General features: G+C 47.7%; 1 protein-coding gene across 2 annotated transcripts in view; it reads left to right on the top strand.

Moving 5' to 3' along the window:
- The window catches only part of TTI1 (TELO2 interacting protein 1), an 83,166-nt gene that overhangs the window by 23,564 nt on the left and 35,069 nt on the right, over positions 1-24,533 (top strand). Inside the window, exons 4-8 of one of the 2 annotated variants that reach the window (XM_047068590.1) lie at positions 2,440-2,588; positions 5,195-5,335; positions 7,375-7,579; positions 7,854-7,941; positions 20,264-20,995. In XM_047068590.1, coding sequence (XP_046924546.1) covers positions 2,440-2,588; positions 5,195-5,335; positions 7,375-7,579; positions 7,854-7,941; positions 20,264-20,447 — 767 coding nt within the window. In that variant the 3' untranslated portion in view covers positions 20,448-20,995. Of the gene's footprint in view, positions 1-2,439; positions 2,589-5,194; positions 5,336-7,374; positions 7,580-7,853; positions 7,942-20,263; positions 20,996-24,533 lie in introns of those variants that run through there. The other variant, XM_047068589.1, reaches the window with a different exon arrangement.

The following is a 24,533-nucleotide window of genomic DNA, read 5'->3' on the forward strand; positions in this document are numbered from 1 at the left end:
CTTGCCAAATTGCCTTCCAGAAAGGTTGTGTCAATTTATACCTTCCGTTCAGTGGTGCAGGATTAACACTGGTTGTACCACAACCTTGCCAACATTGGCCATTACTCGTTTCACTTCTTGCTAAATTAAGAGGTGAAAAATGTTTCTTACTATTTTGCTTGGCATTTCTTTGATTACAGGTAAGGTTGAACATCTTCCTATATGCTTTTTTCCTAACGATTTTTTTCTTCTGCCCATTGTCTGTTCATATGCTTTGTCTATTTACTTATTAGTGGGAGGAGAGTTCAGTGTTTTTCTTACCTATTTATACGAAAAAGGAGAAGAGAGTTCAGGCTAGTTGAAGCTGTGGCCTGTTGTTTTATTCACAAGCTCAATCTGGAGCTTCAGGTCACGGAAGGATTAATAAATTGTTAGAATCTCCTCTGCAAATATAAAATGCCAAGTCATAATGAGCTTGGTGGTCTCAGAACTATCCTAAATCGAACTGAGTCCCAAATTAGTTTGTTAGGTTGGAATTGAGCAGATTTCTTTTTCTTTTTTGGTGATCTCTACTCTGAGACTCTGGTGAACTGAAGCCAGTACTTCCAGGATAACAGGAAATCGTAGTTCAATGCAACTAACTACAGCAAGTTCCTTCTAAATAGCAGAGAAGTATCACAGGCCCCAGATAGTGGTTTATGCAGAATTGAGTCATTGCCTTCCCTGAGGACAGTTTCCCAATCTGAAGTCTATTATCAGGCCTTTTCTTCTTGGTTTTATTTCTGAAGCCAACCCAGTCTTTGTTCTCCCGACCTGCACCCCATACCCAAACCCAGAAACCCAGAAGGAGAGGCATCATGATCCTTCGTAATCTGGATTTGCCATTCTTGCTGGAAATTCTAGCATTGTCCGTCAATCCATTCTCTCATGATTAGGATCTTCTGGTTCTAGTTGATGTTGGCTAGGAGCAGACTGAATGAATCAACCTTTCTCCCAGTAACGGAAAAATCCACATCCCTCAAATAACATTCTGCAGTAGGTGAATTTCAAACAACAAATCCTCCTCTGGGAAGAAAAGCACAGCCTTATCATTCTTATAATTATCATTCATCAAGTACACACCAAACACTTGGCATTATAAAGAATGTCTGGCGCGATGTTGGTTTGACATGTGTTTTTTGTTTTAACCACAATGAAAGCACCTCGCGTACCTGAGGTCCCTTTCTCCAAGAAATCCAAGCACTCTACAGATGCCTTTTCATTTATCTTTGCAGCATCTGGTAGAGATAGTGTGGCCTGTACTATAAGATTCTGTTTTTCCAGCAGAAAAAACTGAAATGCGAGAGTGAAGGGAACGACGTTCAGCTCGGTGGAAAAGAGCACAACTAGTAATGGCGGCTTGGGCAGGGGGAGCTGGGGGCTGTAAGTAGATAGAGGAAAAATTTTCCGGATAGGGATTTTGGCCTGGGTTTCATGCAACTCCCACGTCTTTGTTGTTGTTTTAATTTACAAACTTACGCCTATCACATGCGACACAGCACTCTAGGCAATGAAAGAATAATAGCTGGTGACATTCATCTTATTTAACTCTCTCAACACGCAGATGAGCTGTGCATGCTTTGTACCTTTTTTCCAGATGAAGTAATGCAGGATGAGAGGGTTGCTAATAGGTGTGTAGGCAGGACTTGAACTGACCTCCTTTGACCAGACCCCCTCCCCGTGTATTACATTAAGCTGCCCTGCTATTATCTCTCGTGCAGCATCAGTAAGGTCTGATCTTGGCCATTAAAAGGTCTTACGGGCTGGTGGAAGACACACGAGTCCTTTAGTCAAAGAATGAACCAAGAGGAAAGAAAGAGTAAAGGACGGAGCAAGGCCAGCCCGGGAGCTGTCCAGCATCAGAGCTCCAAATTAGAATGTTGCCCTTTTATGTTTTTATCTTAAATATTTATTAATGGAAATTTAGAAAAGAGCAAAAAAATTTGGAAAAAAAATTTTTGGAGAAAATTTGAAATGCTGTATGATCTCATGACCCCATCTCTCTTAGTATTTCATTGTACCTCCTGCCATGCAAAAATTTATATAATAATGCTCCCACCGTGTATGCAATTTTATATGCTGCTTTTCTCTTTTTAACACAATATTCTTTCAAAAACATATTCCCTGGTTGTGAAAGCCCTTGGCAAACACAAATTTGGGGGCCCTCGTGATATGTCGTTGTACGGATGTAACCTCCTTGAGCGGCCATGGAGGGGTTTTCCCCCCAGTTTTTAGCAATTATAGTTAATTCTGTGGTGAATATCTTGACTCGTAGCTTGACCCAAATTTTACACGGTTTCCTTAGGGTCGTTTCCTAGACATTTTCCCTTGTGAATGCTGTTCCCATGCCTGAGGTTGGGAGAGTAAGTCAAAGTGGGCATCCCTCATAAAACACTGTCCCCGGTTATGCTTTCTTTCCAGAGGAGCAGTCAGACCCTCCCAAAGGGGACGAGCGTGACACCGGTCCTGATGTAGAGCCACCACTGCCAGTGCAGGTCCAAATAGCCGCAGATGTGATGGAACGCTGCATCCATTTGTTGTCAGATAAACATCTGAAAATCCGATTGAAGGTCAGTGTGCAGCCCTTTCCCTGCATTTGTGGCAGCAGGACTCAGGTTTGGTCCGGTTGGCAGTGACTGCACGGATGAGCAAGCAGCCGCCCTTATCTCCTGGTCCATGTGTGGTGGCCAAGAGAAGACCTCAGGAAGAATTTATCTGTGGGATGGCAGCCTCACGTCCTTCTGTATCGGCTCAGATGTCAAAAGGGAGCCAAGTCCCCTGTCTGGAATTAAAAACCGCAAAGTGCCGTTGGACATTCGTTGAGTCTCCAAGGGAAAGGAAATCATACGCTTTGGAAGGGATATCATTTTCTGAAGCGACTTAATGCGGGATGCAGGTTTTAATCCTTGGGGGTGGTCATTCTTCCAAACGTGACTTTGGCCTCTATCTGTTTCTGTTTCCATTTCACACTTCTTAGTCTTGTATCCTCATTTGCTGGCAGTTTCCCGAGCAGCATCCCTGTCCCTTAAGTCCCTTAAGCAAGGACTTAAATTGTGCAGTAGTGAAACAGGATGGTGGGGTGTGTGGGGGTGGGGACAGGGCTTTCAGAATCACCTGGAAGAAGATCACACAGCCAAGGGAAGACAACGCAGCCTGGCCCGTCCCTTCCCCATTCCCAGGCAGGCCTGAGAAACACAGCTCCTTCAGTGAGTTCCTGTTAGTGATGAGAGCGCATTGCCCTGCTTGGAGTGATGGGCTAGGAAACCCCGATCCAGGATTATCTCACATTTGTTCAGTTCCCCCAGAGACACTTCTTAGCACTCATCTCTTGTTCCATTCAGCAGGTACTCTTTGAGTGCCTACTGTATGCAAGGCTTTATTGTAGATGTCTGGGTGATGCATTAGCAAAGTGTCTTCCCTTTCATAGAGGCTTTGTAGCAGCTATAGCCACACCATAGTTATTGAAATCATCAGCGTTGGAATCAGACCTCCATACTTGAGTTCACATCCCGGCTCTGCCTGTGCAACCTTGAAAAAGTTAATTCACCATTTTAAGCCTCCATTTCTTCTGTAAAATGGATGTGATGGTACCTACCTCACTGAGTTGTGGAGTATAAATATGAAACAGCTTCACACACACATTCATTCACTTAATGTTTATTGAGGACCGCTACAGGTCAGGCAGAGGGTGTCTAGAAGGATATGAAGCCAGCATTCCTATCTTCATGGAGCTTCCTGTCTCTTGTGGAGAAAGGCAATATACAAACACACACCTATAAGGTATGGAAATCTCTGATGGTAATAAGCAGGTTCTAGGATAGAAAATAGTAATTCACCCATCCAGTGAACTTGCATTAGGAGGCTACTCTGTACTGAACCCTGTTGAGTAAGACAGAGCTTATACCCTGATTTTGACCAAGTCATTGGGGAAGGCCTTTCCTGAGGTGGTGATATTTGAGCCAAGACTTAAAGGCTGAGAAGAAGCCAACTTTCCAAGGGGCAAAGGCAGGGAGATGAACATTCCAGGCAGAAGGAGGAAATGTATGTCTTGGAATCAATGACACCTGACCTAATTTGCCCAGTTAGTGACAGAACTCACACTCAGCCAGTGATGGCAGTGCCGTTTCTGCTGGGCTACTCTGCTCTCCGCTATACGCCAAGGTTTCTCTTATTCTCCTGCCTGCCTGTTCCCTCCAAGGGGCAGGCCCACTTTTGTTCTTTGTTTCTATTCCGGTGTCAGTGTGACCAGCATATAATAGGCACCAGCAGGATTCACCACTCCCATGTTGGCAGACCTCGCTCTGTCTTATTCAGACGTGCTCCTTCCCCTGTGCTGTGAAGGCTGGCCGTCTCGAGGAGGAAGGCCTACAGTGGTCATCATCGTGACCCCTGCCGGCGACACAGAGGCAGGCCAGTGGTCTTCAGTGTGCTCTTAGCTGTGGGAGATCAGGAAACATTTTCAGGGAGGGTAACAAACCCAGTTTACATTAGGCTACCCCGAGCCTCTCTTCTGAAAGTGGACTTGTATCTCGGCTGCCTACTTGGCCTCTCCATTTAGAAGAAAGAGCATGTGACCTCACCCAACATCTCAGCCTCCTCCCTTCCACGGCTCCTGCCTCATCTAGAGGCACCTGCACCTGTTCAGTTGCTGAGTCTGACCCCAAGCGGCCCCTTTGGATAGATTCCTCTCTTTATTGCCCCAGTATGGAGTCCATCAGCAGGTGAAGCCATCCCAGAACAGACCTCAAAGCCTTTCACCCCTTGGTCACCACCCTGTGCCTGCATGCCCTCCTCTCAGGGGCACAGTGCCAGCTCCCTCAGGGGCCTACTGGCCTCTCTCTCCCGCTGCAGGTCCCTCTCCCCACTCAGTAGCCAGAATGACCTTTTTAAAACACGAATTGTATCCTGGCACTTTCCTGCTTAAACCATTCTGATGGCTCCCTACTGCACTTAGTACAAAATAAGAAATTCTTAACGTGACACCTTCACAGTCCCCCTCTTACCCCTCCTCTGTCATGCCGCACACGGCCCTGCCTTAGTTTCCTAAGCCCTGCAAGCCCTCCTTCCTCGGGGTCTTCCCCGTTGGCTGTTCCCACCTTTAGGAACTTCTAGGAATGCTCTTCCACTCCTCCCGTGACTAACTCCTACTCTGCCAAAATCACATCCTCTCTTTCAGGTCTTGGATGTGCTGGATTTGTGTGTAGTTGTTCTGCAATCCCACAAGAACCAGCTCCTTCCCTTGGCTCACCGGGCCTGGCCCCCGCTCGTGCACCGACTCACAAATGACGACCCCCTGGCAGTGCTCAGAGCCTTCAAGGTACGGTGCTGCTGCCCCACCACTGTCAGTCATGGGGGTGGGGGGTGGTCAGCACAGAGCGCAGCGGTGTCTTTGGGGATGGTTCTTTTTATCGGATTGCAACATCACGTACTTTGAAGAAAGTATAGCAAAACAAGAAAGGCACAGAAAAGAAAGTAAAAGTCTCTTATTTTGAATTTGAAGCAGAAGGAACTAGGAGATGAAAAGGGCTGCCGGTATTTATGGAGAACCCACTGTGTGCCTGGCACATCCTCACATACGAACTCATCTCCTTACAACAACCTGGCAAGGTAGCTACTATTCCCCCCCATTCTTGACAGAGGAGGAAACAAGCCCAGAGAAGTTAAGGGATTTTCTCAAGATCACACAGCTAGTAAGTGATAGAACCCAAATCTGTGAGTTTGTGCCCATGTTCTTTGCACCACACAGGAGTCCAGGGGAAGGGGCCTAGATTCTAGCAGTGGGCATCCTCCGCCCATCCAGTGACTTGGGGCAAAGCCCAGGACCACTCATAGTCACGTTGGCCTTAGGACCATGTGTTCTACCTTCCTCATGGTATTGTTGTCAAGGGTAAAACGGGACTATTTGGTGAAATACTTTGGAAAGTTAAAAACCATATATATATATATATGTATATATGTATATAAAAACCGTGTATATATATATATATACACGTATATATATATATATACGTGTATATATATATATGTCAGATATTATTCTCTTGACTTTGTCTTATATCAGCACATGTATTTTGGCTTATTTATTTATACCCTTCCTTATTCTGAACGCACTTAAGGCAACCTACAGAAATATATTTATCAGGGCAAGCTAACATAAATTAGGAGTATGTGAGGAAGATCAAGCAAAGAAAAAGGACCCGTAGGGACATAAAATGAAGCCAGAGATGCAACTAGTGTACTTGGAGCAAGTGTTTTGGTTTCCTGTATGATTCTTCAGCATAGCCTGGACCAAAATATAAGCTTACGTTTAAAACATATAAAATTGTCAACGTTGTTAATATTTTTTTGTAGAGCAAAATATGCAAAATCACACACACACAGAAAGGGGAGGAGGGAGGTTGGGGGGAGGGGGAAGGAGGGAGGTCTTGCTAAATCTTATTCAGATGTGCTGCTTTCCTTTGTAGAAATTAATAGGTAATCTGAAATAACGGCAAGCGTAGAAAAAGGAAAAGATACAAAGATGTGTGTGCTCTGAGGCTGCTTTCCCACTCCCAGACACGCTGATGACATCTGAGGTCTGTAACGCCTTGTGCAGGCCAGCCGAGGGACCTGAAATAAGGGCCTTATTCTCTGCAAAGTCGGCAAACATTCTCTGCTGGTTATGCTTTGCTTACCAATTTTTAAAGAAGTTCCTATTATCCTGTATATTCAGCCTTGTGCAGCAGGGCAAAACGTTTCAATATGTTCTGCTAGAGAAAGTTTAAAATGAGACGTGCAAAGAAACCGCCTGTTGTGGAAGATGGGATGAGGGTAATGTACAAAGGAGATGGTGTGATGGGACGGGAAAGGCCCCGACATGGCCCTGACCACTGGGTCCATGCCCCGACTCAGCCGAGGGGCCTCAGCCAACCACTGCCCTCCCAGTGCCTGCGTAGCAGCAGCTGGGCCTCACTGTTTGTGTTTGTTCAGCTAGCTAGGGTTCAAAGCACAAGCCTTTTTTCAAGGGATGTTAGGAAGAGTCAAGAGATGATCTATGTGAACTGCTTTAAGCTTTTTTTTTTTTTTCTAACCAAAAAAGGGAGGAAAATCAAGGTATTAATCATATTATTCATCCAACCCAAGATTCCTTTGACTTATTCCCCGTGTAATCTGTATTTATGGATAGAAGCAGCCATGCCTTGGGAGCAGAGACCTCCGAATTCATAACTGTCAGAATCACAAACCACGGGCAAGGAATTAACAGCAGTAATTCTATTTTTTTTTTTTTTTCCAAGAAGAAATTGAATTACCAGACATTCCTTAGCTCTCTGCTGCCGTGGCGACACGCATTCACCACATTGGGGGCTGTTTCTGCAGGTCTTGCAGACCCTGGGAGGCAAGTGTGGCGACTTCCTACGGAGCCGTTTCTGCAAAGATGTCCTGCCGAAGCTGGCTGGCTCCTTAGTCACCCAGGCTCCTGTCAGTGCTCGGGCTGGGCCAGTTTATTCCCACACACTGGCCTTCAAGCTGCAGCTGGCCGTGCTGCAGGGCCTGGGCCCCCTCTGCGAGAGACTGGACCTAGGTAGGTACCAGCCTCTCGCCCCTGGCGACACACACCCTGCGTGGTCTCACCGCCACTCTTGCGCTCCGTGCCCAGTTGTGCTCCTCCCTCTCCTTCAGTCTCACTCTGGCCTCATTTTTCCACCTATCTTGATGTGTTTTCTGATACGCGGGATGGAGTAAAGAGCCCAGGGCATCTCGCCTAGCTGTTCTAGTTTCAGCGGACAGCAGTTGGTTACTGCTTGTCCCAAATGAAGTCTGAGGGCCGGTGCTTGTTTTGTTTTTCCTCTCCGCAGGTGAGGGTGACCTGAATAGAGTGGCTGAAGCCTGCTTGATTTACCTCAGCGCCAAACAGCCCGTGAAATTACAAGAGGCTGCCAGGAGGTACGTCTGCTTGATCACCCGCATCTCTTTACGTTTGCTCTAAATTATCGATGATTTGCTAATGGCGAGCGGAGTCAAGCCACGTCTGTGCTTTTCTCTCCTCGCTCTTCTTGCCAGGTTACGATGGTTTCTTTAACTGGGCCAACTCTAGAGATGGTATTTTTACTGGACGTGTTTCTCTTTGCAAGTAACCTTTTCCTCTGCTGCAGTGTCAGCAGCAATGCCAAAGGGGCAAAAAGCAGAAAGACGGTGTGCTGAAGGGGACAAAGCACTCTCCTGGCCGGAGAGAGATCTGCTTCTAGGCCCTACTCTAGTGACCAGGTGACCCTGGCACCTCTCCGGACCTCAGCTCCTTTGTGTGCAAAGCCAAAGCCTTAGGTTACTGATCTGGCAGTAAGATGACAGAAGTGGCTTCACTCCACGGAGCATCTTAACGGCTGTCAGGTGCTCTAAACCCTTGCAGAGTGTGCACAAAATTGGGTATGTACAAGCAGACACGTATGTTCCTTTTTCTAGGTGGAGTCCACAACATGCATCTGATTATGGAGAACTAATAGTTCTCCCAATAACCAATAGTTAAACTCCACGGACTAATAGTTTAAAGGGCCTTTTCTGGCTCCGAAATTATGTGATCATAATTTCCAAGAGTTTTGCTTGTTCGAGAATAGCTGCGCCACCTCCAGTGGAAGAACTCGTTTTCCTCGAGTCCCAAAGGGCTTTTCTCAAAAGCTCAAACCAAGCACATCATCAGTCCCCAGACTTGAGACCAAAAATGTACTGTGGCCCCCTTTCCCCAGCTCTCCATCCATCGGGAGAAAGGGGACCAGAGTGGACCTGCTATCTCCTGGGTGTCTGCAGTTAAAACAAAAGTTGGCCTCCCTGGCCTGGCTCTGTGTATTACCCTGGGCCCTACAGCTCTGGCTCAGAGCAAATAAACAATCCCTCCCACTTCTTAGGCTTCTAGAAACGTGTCCCTGAGCTTCCTTGGTGGGGTAGGAGTCATCCCATTCCCTGAAGGGCTGCAAGGCTGCTCAGACTGTGAAATGAGGAAAGCTGCTTGCTCCCTTATAAACCTTGCAGTCTCTGGGAGTGATGGAAATATCTTTTTGAATTGATTTATTGTCCTTTGCAATTTTTTGCTCTTGATTTCCCCAGTTCCCTTTTTTCTTTCTGTCACTTCCCCGTCACTTCCCCTAGGCCCAGAATCAGTCATGGTTTCTGGAGCACAGGGGCGCATCCCAACCAGCTTCTTATCCTCAGACATTCTTGTTCCTTAAAGAACCAACTTAGGGTGAAAATAGTCTCCCCACCCCCCCAACACACACACCCCTGGCAGTGTTCCTAAAGCTAATGGTGCTGATTTCAGGTACAACCCAAGAATGTAATAAATTCATCCTGAAGCTTCTGTGTGCCTATTACAACCAAGAGTCACAACGATCTGACTTTCACATTCTCTGCCCCATTCTACTTTTTCTGCATCCACCCCATACCTATCCTTCAAGTTGAGAACCATCAAACAGGCTAATATTCGCAATTCATTATCTTTTCATTTCTAATTTTCTTTTGTGCCGCTAAAAGCAATTAAACCTGGAATTGGACCTTGCTGAATTTTGAGTTGGTATTCAAGGTGCCTCTGGAGGAGGAAAATGCAGCCAGACCACTTGACTGCAGCGCCTTTGTTTGCTCTACCGCATTCCATTCGGGGTTGAGTCAGATGACCTCCCTCTTGCCAGGCTGGGAGGGGAGGAAGTGCAAGGTTGATTGGTTCACAAACACATCATCTGCAAACTTATTTTGAAGTCAAGGGAAAAAAACCAGTGTTGTCCTTGATCAGGAGCTGATTTGGCATCTTGATTCAGAAACTAATAAGCTCTCTAAATGGGAAAAGAAGCCTGAGACAATGGGAAACCTGGTCTCTTTGTGAGCCTCCTTACTGCAGGAAGAGAGGCGGGTGGCTGGGTACTGAGACACTCATGCCTGCAGGGACTGATGAATCAGGTCCCCTAGCTCAGCAAGTGGCCCCATCTTCCATTCAGTTGTCTGTCCTTCATTTTTCTCTTCCCTCACACCCTACATCCGTTCCAGAAGGGAAGCCTGTCCACCTACTTTGCAGAATTTCTCTTCAGACTGTCTACGTCTCTTCACCTCCAAGCCACCAGGCTAGGCCACCCTCACCTCTTACCTGAACAATTGCAGAAGCCTCCTCGCCGCCCCCTCCCCCACCCTGTGCCCACTCCTGCCCCTCTGTATTCCCCACACAGCAAGCACTGACACCCGCCGCCCACTCATGGGAGAAGGGAAGGCTGTTGTGTTTGTTGCCAGGGCCCAAGGGGGAACCCTATAACCAGAGGGTAACAGAAACGCAGTAAAAACCGGAGCTGTCCACAGATGCCCCAATGCCCCGGCTTCCTTGGAGCTGGTGAGTTTCCAACGCAGGGTGGATGACCAGCTTCATTTGGAAGTGGCCCTTCTGTCTGACACAGCTGGTGAGGAAACAAAGGAGGGCCGGTGGCTGCTCTGAAAGGAGGTAGGTGAGCAGCTGTGTTAGGGGGGATAAGAATTTTCCTTCTGCTGTACCCTTCTAGGTTCTTTGGCTGGTCTAATAACTGATACAGGACAGATTAGTGGGAGATAAACACTTTTTTTTTTTAATTTCATATATAAGGGAGCCTTATAAAAATATGAGACCCAGGGTCACATGGGGCAGTTGAAGCTTCCTTGTCATCCTGAGGAATGGTCTAGGGGGCCGGGGCTTCACAAGGGGAGGGAGCAGGGTGATCCATAGGACCTAAGATCAGGTGTTTGGTAATTAGATGTTTGCCCTGCCATACACCTAGGTTATTCTTATGAAAAGTTATCTCTGGTGATAGTTCTTTTTCTGGGTCAGGCTCCCTATTCAAATTTTTTTAGGTAGTTAATGGAGAAGTAAAAGTTTTTCTTGAATCTGCTGGGTCTTGATTCCCTTCAATCTCAAGTCAGTTCACACACCAAAGTGGCACATTTTGGGGCATCCTTCTCTGTTCCCCTTCACATGTCTGTGAGTCCAGCGGGTCAGGGCTGGGGCCTCTGAGGGGCGGCCTCCCTAGCGTTGGCATGGAGACAAACTCAGCAGTTCCATGAAAGTTCCTCTTTGTGTGCATTACGGTTGGCTTTTTCCTCCCTCCTGTTTGCTTTTCCTGGCTCCAAAGGATGACCAAGCCTGTGTTTGCTTTTTTAATTTGTCATATTAAATAGAGCCTTTGTGGCAGGCTTTTACATCCAGGCTGTAAACTCTAGAAATGGAAATTGATCAGGGGGTGGTTGATATAACCAAGGCTGTAAATGCTAAGAACAGAAACGCCATTCCAGTTTAATGCTTTTATCTAGCGAATGTGCCTTGTAAGGAGGGGCATAAATCTTGCAACTTGGGGGAGGGGTAGGGGTAGGGGTACGGTAGAACCTCACTGTATATTACCACTAGGTGTCACTGTTAACTGGCTATGCAAGAGAAATACCAGCTCCCCCCAGTCCATTTGGTTAAATAACTTCAATGGGTAACTACAAGTGAGCAAATCCTATTTGGGGTGTCGGAGAAGGGGTCAGCCTACCCACAGTTGTAAACAGGGCAGTGTCCCTGAGGGTAAGTGTTAGATTACAGATAACAGGTCTGTGTCAGCCATGCCCCCGCCTCCACCATGGCAGAGGCAGACTCAACTGATTTAAATTCTCGAGTAGCCCCAGAAGCCTCTGAGATCTCTCCCGGCATGCAGTGGGCCTCCACAGTTCTGTGCCTCCCTGACCATGGAGCTTTTCCTTCCCATACATGAAAGGAATCTGAGATGAGAGCACATACCCCAAATTTCTGTGTTTTTCCTTAAAGCCTGTACATGCTGTCAGCCTGATTCAACTCAACTCCGTTAAAACCACACTCTTAGGGCCTCTCTCTGAGCGTCCTCTGAGGCTCCCTGTCTTTTGCGGGGAGGACTCAAATCATCCAATAAGCCTTCCACCCTGGGGCTAAAAGGAACAATACCTGTTCTGAAAAAGATGAAGAACAGAGCTTTTAGGCCACTTGGTCTCCACCCCCAGTCCTGCCTCTGCCTGCCAAGCGCAGGACCCAGGTGGGGATGCAGGGAGCCAGCAGGTAGTGACTGGCGGGTGCACCCTCTGATTGTACAGGAACTGAATGCTGCGGTCCTCGGTGTGGTGGTGGTCGGGGAGGGGGAACTGTGGGTGGGGGTCCCCTCCCAGCTTCCTCTGCATAGCCATTGTATATAAGGGCATGGGGCACCAGCCTTGGAGGTGGACAAACGTAGGTTCAGATCTTACTGACTCTGTGACTTTGAGCGAATGACTTCGTTTCCTTGTGCCTCATTTCCCTCCCCTGTAAACTAAGGGTGGTGATAACACCTTCCTCCCGGAGTCATTGTGCACACGAGTTACATTTATACGTGAGGGAGACCACTCAGCCAGTTCAGTCATTCCACTGACCAGCTGAGGATCTGTTGCGTGCCAGGCAGTGTTCTAGGCACTGATAATAGAGGAGAGCATGAGAGAGGAGGCCTCTGCTCTCACAGGGCTTGTGTTCTGGAGGTATACTCATGTGTATATACACACCTATGTGGGATATATATAAATACATTAGATGTATGATGCTTTACATGAGTTCCTGTACATTTGGGCATGGCGTTTCTTATAAGTCTGCTTCATCTTTACTGAACTCTGAAGAGAGTTTTTCACCCCAGAATGATCTTTTCATGTTAATTGTGCCACGTCCCCCTACCACCCTCTGTGTGAGAAGTCAGGACCAGGTTTCAAGGTTCATTTACTGGCTGACTTCCCTGCTTTCTTTCTAGCAGTAGGATCCCAGCCCATCAAAGAACCAGCCGGTGCCTTCAAACCCTGGACGAACACAGACTAGCACAGGCTCGTTCATTTCATCCCCGTCAGAGCCCAGCTCCTCTCTTTACCCACACTTGGGCCTATTATATTTGAACAGATCAGGAGCCACCGAGGTGATCCGTTAGTTCAGCTGAGCTTGAAATTAGCAGCTCATCCCCTTAAATGTTGTGGGCAGTTTGTTTGAGCTTGGGCTGCAGAGCTGTTGTCCCCTTGGGTTGCACCCAGCATGGAAATGAGGGCATTCCTGATATTTTTTCTTTTGACACTTGATTAATAGTTGACAAATCCAGACCCAAGTAGTTAGCTTTCCTATTATCCATCTTTTGACAGGCATTGCTGCGTTTCTTTTCCAGGCTCATTGTTCTAAAAATACACTCAGATCTGAAGCTGTTCACTGTGCATATATAGGCATGATTTCCTGGTGTCAAAGATAAGAGACATCTGCCATGCAGATTATAAACAAAGTGGGTTGCTGGGTTTCAGATCTGAAGGTGGGGACCTCCGTGCTACTTAAATCAAGTGCTGCGAATCCTTTCCCTGCTTCCTTGGTGTTGTCATGTGATTGATAATTTACCAGGGTCAACCATTTTACAACCCGGTGGGAAAGGCAAGTATGGGATGTGCCTGCGCGTGTGCACGCCAAGCCTACTGGGTTGGGAGCCAGGATCACCTGCACAGAGTAGATTTCACATATCAGACTGCCTGGCAAACCGGAGGGTAGCCATTTCCTCACTTTGCAGCGTCCGTGGTCTGTCCCGAGCACCTAAGAGGCTGGCGTGAATGTCATGATCTCAGTCTTGAGTAAAGTAGCCAGGAAGATGGCCTTGGTTATCTTATTATATGTGTGTTTATTCACAAGATTTTTTTTTTATTAACGAGCCAAGTGTACCGTGTTGAAAGTTGAAAGATTGCAAAGGTGAATGCCGAGTTAGAGGGAGCCTCGCGTTGCTGCTCGGTAGCAGTGGCACCGTGGACGAGTCACTTTACTTCTCCGAGCCTCTGCTCCCTCACCTACGAGACTCGAGCAGGCATATCTGTTACCTTCCACCCAGTCACATTATTGCCAGGATTCAGTAAACTCGTGCATATTAGATTCTTTAGCAGAGAATACCAGCTCATGGGAAAAAGTAAGTAGTGGTTGTTAGCATTATTTAAACTTCTTCCTGATTCCAAAAAAGACCTAGGCTATCTTATCAATTAAGTGTATGCAACGACAACAAAAAATAATAAAAGGAAAAACCCAAGGTGACGCCGGGGCCGAGGTTAACATAGAAAGCGCACACCTAGAGCTCAGCACCCTTGCTGGAGATGAGCCTTAAATGTGACTCTCCTGTCCCTAACAGACAGCAAAGAGGGCAGTGTATATGTTGTGCAACTTCCAGGCATCCCTGAAATAAGAAAAGAGGGAGAAGAGGGCTTTGTAGAAAAAAACACAGCTTTCCTTGGTCCTGAACCCTAAGAAAATTTCTCCATGGGTCATCTTAGAAGAACACTGAGTACTGTTGTGACTAATATCTCTAACGCCCTTGCAGTGAATACACAAGTATACTTCCTAGAGCTGTTTCTTCCCCGCATCCATCAGCAGAGCCTGCTGGCTTAGCGCCAAAGCGTAGGTTCCAGGAAAACAGTCTGGGCGGGGGAAGGGGGTGGGGGGGACAAAATAGGTAGGCTGCTACAAGATAGCTTTATCTTTCAGGGTTTGCACCTTTGTGGTGGGGGGTGGAGGGGGAGTGCTGAGGAGCAGGGAACACCGCATGTGGCCTGAGTCAGCCCCCTTGGCGCTCTGGCACAGGGCCGCTTTGAAATCTGCGCACCTAGCGGCGGCTTCGGCTTCGGCTTCGTAGCCAGGGGGATCCAGGCCTGCAGGGGGCCTGGAGGCAGGAGAGGCAGCCAGATGGAAGGGGCTGCTTTTAAATCCTGCCCCAGTGGGATTTAAACCCTTCTAGGTTCTGGCTTATTTTTGAATTGTCTGTAACAGATTGGTCCTCTCAGTGCCATATCTTTTTAAATATGCACAAAGCAATGGAGTCATTCCACTGCATTTATGATACTTTGTCTTGTGGTACTTTAGGGGTACGATTAGCATTGTAAGCTTCTACTGGTGTTTATGGTTTTAAATCCCGTCCCCATTGCATTTAAATATTTTTATTATCGGTCTCTGTGTGAGGATGCGAGATGGAGTTAGATCGATAGATGAATGGTTTTGAACAGGTAAATATAGTTAAGTCTAACGAGTACATATAGCTGCAAAGGTAATTGGTAGTATTTATTTGGAGAGTAAATCGTTGCTCCAAGTCATAATCCTCCATTTCCAACATTTAGAAACAAAAAAACGACCTCCTCGCAGGAGAAGATAGCTAAATTGAATAGCAAGAAAGGACAGGCTTGAAATACTGGTTAACCAATGAACCGAGACCCATTAGAGTAAATTACCGAGATAGAAACATCACCCCACTGCTTGCTGGCTAGGACACGTCGACACCCTGAGCATCCATTTGTTTAAAAGGAAACACACACAGCCTCATTTGTAGCATCAGCATGTACTGAGTCGTGGGAGAAGAGATGGCCAGAGAAGAAAAGAGTGTGGAGGTTCTGCCAGCGAGGGAATAGCAGGGAAGCTAGAATAACTTTGTGGGTGTGCCCACTTTCCGACGAGTGAGTTTATTTTCTGATTGCATTTAGTCATGGCTGTGTAGCGACAGCCTGTATCATGTTCCTAAGGAGACATCCCTGAATAACTTCTTTAGAAGCCCAAAATAAATAAATAAACAGATCACAAAGCCACAAGTTCTTTACCACTGGCACTTATGCAGACAGCTCATGAGAGCATTTTATAAATCCAGAAGGAGACAAGGAGCAGCAGATCCCTCAAGCAAGTAATTGACAGAGAAAGAATAGCCTGTCACCCAGGAGGGCTGGAAGCTCTGCATTTCAGTTACGGTTTATTTAGCTCTACTGGGCCTCGATTGGCTGGCGGTTTTCTAGAGCGTCTTTAGAGCAGACGTCGTCTAGACCGAGGGTACACCCTGTAATGTTTGCATCCGCAGCAGAGGGCTTTCTTTGGGGTTTTGCCACTGACCCGTTGCCCATGCTTGAGGACCACTGTGAACTTCTGGGGCTGGAAGGGGCCATAGAACCGATGTTACTCAGAGAAGCAGCTTGCCGTGCCCTCCTCGAGTCCTTCCCCCGCCCCACCCCACATGGGACGCCTAGTGTGGTCCTCTCCACAGTACACTATGGGCCTCTGTGATTAGTCCGTTCTCCCCACCCACATGGGGAGCCCCGAGGCCAGAGCCTTTGTCCATCTATCATTGTATCCCAAGCACCCAGCCCCGCGCCTGGGCTGGAGCAGGTGCTGGGAAACATTTGGCAAACCACAAGGAGATGGTCCCCAGCCCCTGCTGACCGGATTCTGGTAGCACATTGCTTATGTCCCCAGGCCACCTCGCCCCCTGCTCTGTCACCGGGAGCGGTCCGCTATTGATCATAAAGGAATGAGCCGCTTCTGTGGGTTTTGGTGTCTGGAGTTTATTAGGTACTTGCTGATGCCCGTCAATTGTAGATGGGGCTGGAGTGCGGGGAAATGGCTGCCTGCATGAAGCGAAATTCAATAAAACCGCATTTTAAGTGAAAAATCAGTATAAACACCAGGCTTCTTTGCCATGGAAACAGAGGTTGCTTAGAAACTGCCTAACGGCAAGTTCTAAATTTTTTAAAGTCAAGTTATCATTTAAGCTACACGGCCCTACAGGTTATTGAGAGATAATCACTCGCCTCAGGACACTCGGAGGCATGAGGCACAGCTGAGTGCCTCCCGAAACTCTGGGGACCAGATAATCTCTTGATAACTGTGCTCCCTGGAGCCACTGATTTGGGCCTAGGGGAAGGAGAAGGAAATTTTTGTTCAGGACTTAAATGGTGTACATATTTTTTTTTTTAAGTGTTTCTCTTTGGGTTTGAGAAAACGTGGAGCTGGCCATTTGGCATGTTCAACAGCCATCTCTGCCACGTCTCACGATGTATTAGGAACATTTTCCAGGCAGTTGCCCCAGTCTCGTCAAAGCAGAGGTCCTGTCTTTGTCTTCTGGCTTTGGATGACGCACAAGGGCTTTTAAGGTCTTCAGCTTTGGGCTCTTCACTTTCTGGGAGCCCCTGTCCCCAGCTCAGGATGGGCAGGAACCAGCCCCAGGACAAAGTGGTACCAGAGTTTGGAGCAAAGCTGGGCCACTGAGCTCTCAGACAAGACCTGCTGGATCTCCGCTCGGCTCCCAGGGCCTTAAAGTGAACAAGGTCCAGGTTCAGAATGTGTGTCGGTGTTTAGAGTTCAGCAGGCTGCATGTCTTTGGCTGAGCAAGCGCACAGCTACACCTGCCAGCACCTGGTTGCACAGCGTGGTATTCACTCCCAACCTCAGGCGCGCAGAGGGCAAAGAATATTGCATTCGCTTCTTCCTGAAAATAACGGGCAAAATTAGAACACCATCGGCTGAGAACTGGGACCCCCACCAAGTCAGTAGGAAGGAAATTATGAGTGAAACAAAAGACAAATGTTTTGCCCTTTTCAGAGTGTCTGAGAAGGTTCTGTGGTGTGGCGGTGCTGCTAAGGTTGGTAGAGATAATTATTCCTTAGACACACACATACTCTCTGGAAGGAACAGGGTTTTCATTGTATACTTCAAAGTGTTTTCCTGCCCCTCATCTCCCTTAGAGCCTCGCACCAAACCTGTGAGGAGGGTGGGGGCGGGGGCTGTGATCATCTTCCTTTGGAGAAAGAGGAAACTAACTTGCTCCAAGCCGCAGAGGCAGGAGAGGGAACTTGCATTGCTGCCTGCCATTCTGGGGAGTCCACCCATTTAATAGCTAAGGAAAGAGACTCCAAATAATTCTCCCAAGAATTTGGCTTTTACTCAGTAATAGAAAGTGAACTTCGTATGCACATTTTCTTTGCCTCCCTGTTAGTATCTTATTTACGAGTTCTCACAGGGTTGGGTTAAGCATCTGACTTTGGCTCAGGTCATGATCTCATGGTTTGTGAGTTCGAGCCCCGTGTCAGGCTCTCTGCTGTCAATGCAGAACCCACTTTGGATCCTCTGTCCCCATCTCTGTCTCTGCCCCTGCCCCACTCGTTCTCTTTCTCTCTCTCTCTCTCCAAATAAATAAACAAACAAACAAAAAAAAAGCATTTTCACAGGGCAAAGAGAGTGGCTTCTTTCCTTTTCCTTTCCTGCCAGAGAATACAACATCCACATTTAGCATGTTAAAAAGGACTCAAAAAGAACATTGCAACGCTTTCATGCCATGTAAGTCAGAGCCGAGCTCTGACTGACGTGGGCTGGGCTGGGGCACCACTTCGCTGGGTACTGCCCGGATCAGAATACTCCTTCGTGTGCCATGCTGTAGCTTGAGAAACTGTTCTAGTCCTAGAAGGAGAAAAAAAATCACACAAAACCATTTGCATTCTGACAGTCTTTGGCACCAGGGAAACCTGTCAACTGTGTCACGTGTAAATAGAAATCAGCTTCCCATTTTTGGTGTGATTTTTTTCATAATTTCCCTTGCCACTCTAATTATCAAAGATATTTTTGTTTTTAAACAAAAATTGTCTCCCACGCAGGCCCCATCTCCTTTCTGCGGTGAAGTGGAAACAGTGAATTGGAATATTCTAACCACTTCTCCAGCAACCACTGCTGAGATTATAAGCACAAGATTATCCTAAGTAAAGGAAACTTAAATTGTCTAGGCACAGACCAGGCCAAAAACATGTTCAAAGGGTCCCCTCCCACCTGCCTACCTTGCCTCCTTCGCAGGTGTCTATTAAACCCAAGGAAGAAAGCAAAACTGGCTTCCCCAAAGTAAAAGCCAAATCCCCTGAGGGCACGGTTTTTCAGATTAACAAAATTAAAAACAGGATTTAGCTCCATTTAAGTTCCCATTTGATGCTCACCAGTATGGGAAAGGCTCCTAGGGATGGGCATCAAGAATAAAATGTGATCCATCAAATAGATACTATCTACCCTATGACTGGGTAGATAGGGATCGCATGGGCTAAACGCTGTGTAGGTCTGGATCTGTGTCTTCTCATTTAAACCTCAGCAAAACCCTGAGTGAAGTACATCCCCAATTTTTAGAAACAAGGCATTTTTAGAGACTGAGAGCAAGACAAGTTGAAAAATCTCCCACGGCCACATAGCAGTGATGCCTACGACAACATGAATCCTATTGGTAATGTTCCCTAGTCCTTCCTTGGTGGTGAGCAGCTGGCCCCTCCTTTAGATCCTTTTATAGAATGTAATTTTCCAGAGAGATCTGTCATCTTAAGTCATTAGTGTGCAGTGTAATAAACCACTTAGCTAAATACAAGAACCTGTCGGGTGAAGTACTTGTTGAGAGCTTACCATGTGCCATCCCAGGTGCCCAGGGTACAGAGGTGAACCCAACAGACATGGTCGTTGCCCTCAGGGGCTGTATTGTGAGGAAGGAAGATGGACAGTAAGTGCTGGGAAGGGTGTCCTGAAAGAGAAAAGGAGGGGGCAGCCACCTAAACAAAATGGTCCAGGAAGGTCATCTTCTCTGAGCATGTGCTCTGTGGACTGAGATGGGGAGGATGGCTAACGGAGCTGCCCAACTGAGGAGGACCTTCTCCTCCCTGAGGTTGAAAAGCCAGAACCTGAACCACTGCGTCAGCCAGGTGGATGAAATTTATATTTGGACTGCCCAGTGCGGTGGCCCTGGGCACATGGTTGATCATTCAGAAATGGGATATGAGGAGATAAGAGGCAAGGGTGTGGCCCCAGAGTTCAGCCCAAGTTGAAAAGCCTCACCCTTCGTGGGCATAGGGTGTTAGGTGGCCCTGGCTCCTTCAGCTCTGTCCCTGTCATGTGGAGGACACCAGTGCTCTGCCTCTAGACTGGCCTGGCTCTGTCAGTTCCTGCCTCAGGCAAATAACTGGGTCTGATCCCTTTATGAACATGTCCAGACTACCAAGAATCCTTGGCTCTTGGTGGCCAGAAGAGGCCAGCTACCCAGTTCAGCAGCAAGCTGGGGGGCCAAGGATGAGGACCGGAGACTCAGGAGTGGTGGGCTTGCCCTGTGAGCCTGAAATGAGGGGTGGGCCCTGTCAGTTTTCTTTGAAAACGTCTGCTTGACACCCCAGAACTTAACTGGATTCTTTGCCAAGAGCTTGTTTGATGTCAATATTGTTCTGCTCAGACTAATTACTTCTCTGTGTCAATGGATATGAAACTATACACTTTGGGACCATCCTAATGGCCCTGTCTTATGAACTAAAGTGGGTTTGCTGTGCTATTCGAAGGGATTTGATGTTATTACCAGTTTCATCTCAAATAGCCCAATAAGCAGCCTCTTCTGTACAACACCGGCCTCTGTCCCTTCTCTCCCCTCCCTCGTGACCTCAGCCCACCATCCCTTCTGTCTCTCCACAGAGTTTTCCTCCACCTGATGAAGGTGGACCCGGACTCCACCTGGTTTCTCCTGAACGAACTTTACTGCCCGGAGCAGTTCACACCTCCCCACCCCAGCCTCCACCCTGTGCAGCTGCGGGGGACCACAGGACAGGGCAACCCCTATGCGGCCAATGTGCTCCGCCTGCTCCAGGAGCTTCAGTGACCCCACACACATACACCTGGATACAGCAGCATCCCCTGTCCCCACATGCGGGGCCGACCCCACCCTGGCCCGAGGCGGTGGCACGGCAGCAGAGAAGACTCCGAAGGTGGATTAGACAGCCGATCGATTTATAAATTGATCGATCACACAACTGCTTAGAAATTGGATTGAAGGAAAGTAGCTGACTGTTATTTATATTTCATACCTGGTGTTTTCAGATGACATTGTCTGGCAGCTCTAAGGGCTTAACTCCTTCGCTTACCATCTCCGAGGCCCCAGCTGCCTCCTGGGCCGTCCCCGCCACATCCTCCCACATCGGAGAGCCTCAGGCCAGGTGGCGGGGAGGGCCTCTGCTGCGCACCGAGTGTGTCCCCCGGGCATCTGACGACCATGTGGAAGTACCACGCATCCAAGACTCTTCAGAGCACAGCCCTGCATCACAGACGCGTGCACGTCCTCTCCTCAAACAATGAGCTGCAGCCAGCTCATTGTACCTAACCTGTTATTTGGAAGAAAATGGAATAAAGGCACCTCTTGGACGAACAGTATGATCAAGAGCTCACTTTAAAGTTTGTTATTTAAATTGGGTGATTTTTAAGAAATGCGTTTAAGTTCTTAAATGGATAGTGCAGAGCCCTGGTATAAAATCCAAGCAGCACAAAACAGAAACAGTGAAAAGTCAGTCTCCCCTCCTTATTCGCCAGACATCTGGTTTCCCTCTCCAAAGACAGACACTCTTGACAATTTTTTGGATACCTGTTCAAGAAGAGATTGATTATTTTTTACTCTTTATTATGGATAATAGTATACAGCAAGCCCTGTGTACCCATAACCCTGTTGGACCAGTCACCAGCACACAGCCAACCTTCTTTCATTGCTACCCTCACCCATTTACCTCCCCAGCCCATCCAGTCCCTGGAGTATTTTGAAGCACATCCCAGATGTCCTATCCAAACCTTTTTTTTTTTTTTTTTTTTAAGTTATTTTTGAGACAGAAACAGAGTGTAAGCAGGGGAGGGGCAGTGAGATGGGGAGAGAGAAAGGATCCCAACCAAGCAGGGTCTACACTATCAGTGGACAGAGCCCGACGCCGGACACAAACTCAGCAACTCTGAGATCATGACCTGAGCTGAAATCAAGAGTCGGATGCTTAACTATCTGAGCCAGTTAGGCACCCCCAAACTTTTTTTTTTAAACATAAACCCCAATAGCATCATCACACCTAAATGAATCAGCAGTGACCCTTTCACGTTGTATGCAATTAGATGTTTACATTTCCCCAGTGAGTTGAATCAGGATCCAAATAAGGTATATACATTCCTGTTATCTGTATGTCCCTTCATAAATCCCTTTTAATTTATAGATCCCCTCTCCACCTCTCTTTTCTTCTCCCGCTAAGTTTCTGTTGAGGAAATAAGGTCATTTATCCTACACCATTTCCCACAGTCTGGATTTACTGATTACATCCCCGTGGGGGTCATTTCACAGGCTTCTCCTGTCACCTGTATTTCCTGTAAATGGGAAGGCAGAACAGGAGGCGTGATCCGGTTTGATTGTTTTCATTTTTGTTTTTGGCAACACTCCTCCATAAGTGGGATTATTTACTTCCATCAGGAGGTGTATAATATCTGATCTCTTATGAGATTGGCCGTCACTGGTGATCCTTGCCTGGATCCACTCACTCGTTAGGGAATGCACAGTAGTGTTGTTCAGTCCCACCACACCAGCTTGCTTTTAGCTAGAGTACTTGTGTAAAGGGAACCTTCCCTTCATCAACCATGCAGTAGCCTTGAGGGAGTTTATGTAGAAAGGCAGGATAAATACTCAATTTTTTTTTTAGCTGAGGGATTTAAAACACAGATTATGTAAATTTAGGTACACAGCCACAGACACACACACACACACACACACACACAAATGTGCTGAAGGATCCTACAAATGACGAATGCATCCTTACCAGATGCATGGTGAGGCACCATCTAGATAACTTCTCCAGTGATGCAGATAATCCCCAAGATCTATAAAACCCAGAAGGCAGTTGGCATGGAGACATATTGGAGCAAGGGCTCCCAACCAGTCTGGAGAGGCCCCTCATTTCTTTTTAGGGTCTTTCTCTGCAAGGGCAAAGGATGTCCAGCTTGGGTCTAGGTGGCGGCAGCCTGACTTCTGGTCTGGGTCATCAGGGGCCCTCCCTCTCTTTGGGCCTCAGCAATCCCGCCTGCAGAGTGGAGAGAATGGACCAGAGAGAGAGAGCTTAATTTGGGGGATCCTGGGTCCCTCCAGGGGGAATCTGATGACAGGACCTACTCTTCCCCCATCACTCCCAGGCACTGCATCCTCCAAAACCAGTCAGGCACCATCTCATTGCTTACAGGGTCCGCCTAGCTGACCTCACAAATTCTAGGTATAATTCTAGAGACTTCACCTATGACCCCGTGGGGATCCCAAGTGAAGAACCGCTGAGAGAGAGAGAGAGAATCGCTTAACTCTATTCCACTTTAAAATTCTGGGATGATTTCCTTTGGGAAGGGGGGGAAATGCCCTCTAATTGAGAGTACTGTAAAAAGATTCACAGCATTGTTCCTAATTCCACCGGGGACGCAAAGTGAGAGGCTAATTCAATCTCTAGGTCCTGACAAATGAGAAAACAGGTCAGAGAGGTGGTGTGACTTGTCGTGTATTTCCAGGCTTCCAGTGCGATTAAAGTAGCCTGCCTTCCCAGGGCGCCTGGGCAGGGCAGGCCATAATGGTGTGCCAAGAGGGGCGGGGGGGGAACACGCACACACGTCCTGTGCCGTGATAAAACGTGGGCTCTCGGGAGGCTGTCCCGGAGATAATCCGAGTGGGAGGACTTGCCATGGTGTTCCAAAACCCATCTCCCCCTCAAAGAGTAAAGACATCCTGAGTTGCTTTCATATTCCTGCAGGCAGATTGTTGCACTTGATTAAAAAAAGACAAAACAAAACCTTATTAGAGTGCCTCTCCGGTTATTATTCTACCCAAGCAACTTTAATTTGAACCCGTCCAGCTGACTCATTCCAGTCCTTGTTTACGTGGGCTTCTCGAAGCGATCGTTGCCCCCTGTGAAACCCGGCTGGTGCAGTGACGGTTTTTCTTTCATTCAGGGTTTCTGAGTGTTGGTTTGGCTGGAGTTAAGGGTAGGTCCTGAAAGGCCTCGAGTGTCAGGTGGAGACTTTGAGCTCTGATCTGTAGGCAGTGGGCGCCTCCTGGGGGATGCAGGAAAGCACAGACACGGACCCAGGGACCCTCCAGAGGGGTTGAGTGTGGTCCTCAGGAGACTCGTGTTGGAGAAAGAGCATGGATGACCCGGGGCTCATCAGCGCTGGGGCTGGTTTCAGACTCTACCTCTTAGTGCCTGTGTGACCTTGGGTGAGTCACTTCCCTTTATTTTCCCATCTCTAAAACGGAGTTACTGCTTCTGCCTCTTTGAATGGCTGCAGCAGGAAGGGTAAGTGCTGTCATGTTTCCAGATGTTTAGCATAGTGCCCGGGGCGTGGACACTGCATCCTTTCCCTTCCGTCCACGCGACCCTTTCGCTCACAGCTTTGTTAGGATGCGATACGTACTCCCCTGGACAATTACAGCTGATGAAGTAGATGGTTAAATCTCAGAATAAACCACCCAGGAACTAAGGAGAACCCCAGCAGAGGAGGGTAAGACCCTGGTGGGACAAGGAGACTTTTGGCAGGAAGAGAGGATAAAGGGCATTCCAGACACAGAAAGTGACGTGCCGGAAGGCAGACGGGGATACTTGCCAATATCTGCTTATCTCATCATAACTCCTTCCATTGCCACTGACAGGAAGACCCAACTCAGACTGGCTTGAGCAGAAAGAAACATCTTGGCTCACGTAACCAGCGGGCTCTCCTGGCTCCAGATCCGAAAGCCAGGCTCCGTATTTTGATTCTGTTTTCCCCGTCCTTCTCTAGCAGCCTCTCTCTATCAAGTGTCCAGGATGGCCAATAGTTCCAGGCTTCTTTCTCTGAGTTTTAATAAGCCTAGGAGTGTGTGCACCTCCTCCTGGCAGTTCCAAACTCAAGTCCTAGGCTTAGCTCCTCTCGGCTC

The sequence above is a fragment of the Lynx rufus genome, unplaced genomic scaffold, assembly GCF_022079265.1.
Source record: "Lynx rufus isolate CCGP_SWC_20201006 ecotype Redwood Valley unplaced genomic scaffold, mLynRuf1.p SCAF_8, whole genome shotgun sequence".
In the NCBI taxonomy this organism is placed as follows: domain Eukaryota; kingdom Metazoa; phylum Chordata; class Mammalia; order Carnivora; family Felidae; genus Lynx; species Lynx rufus.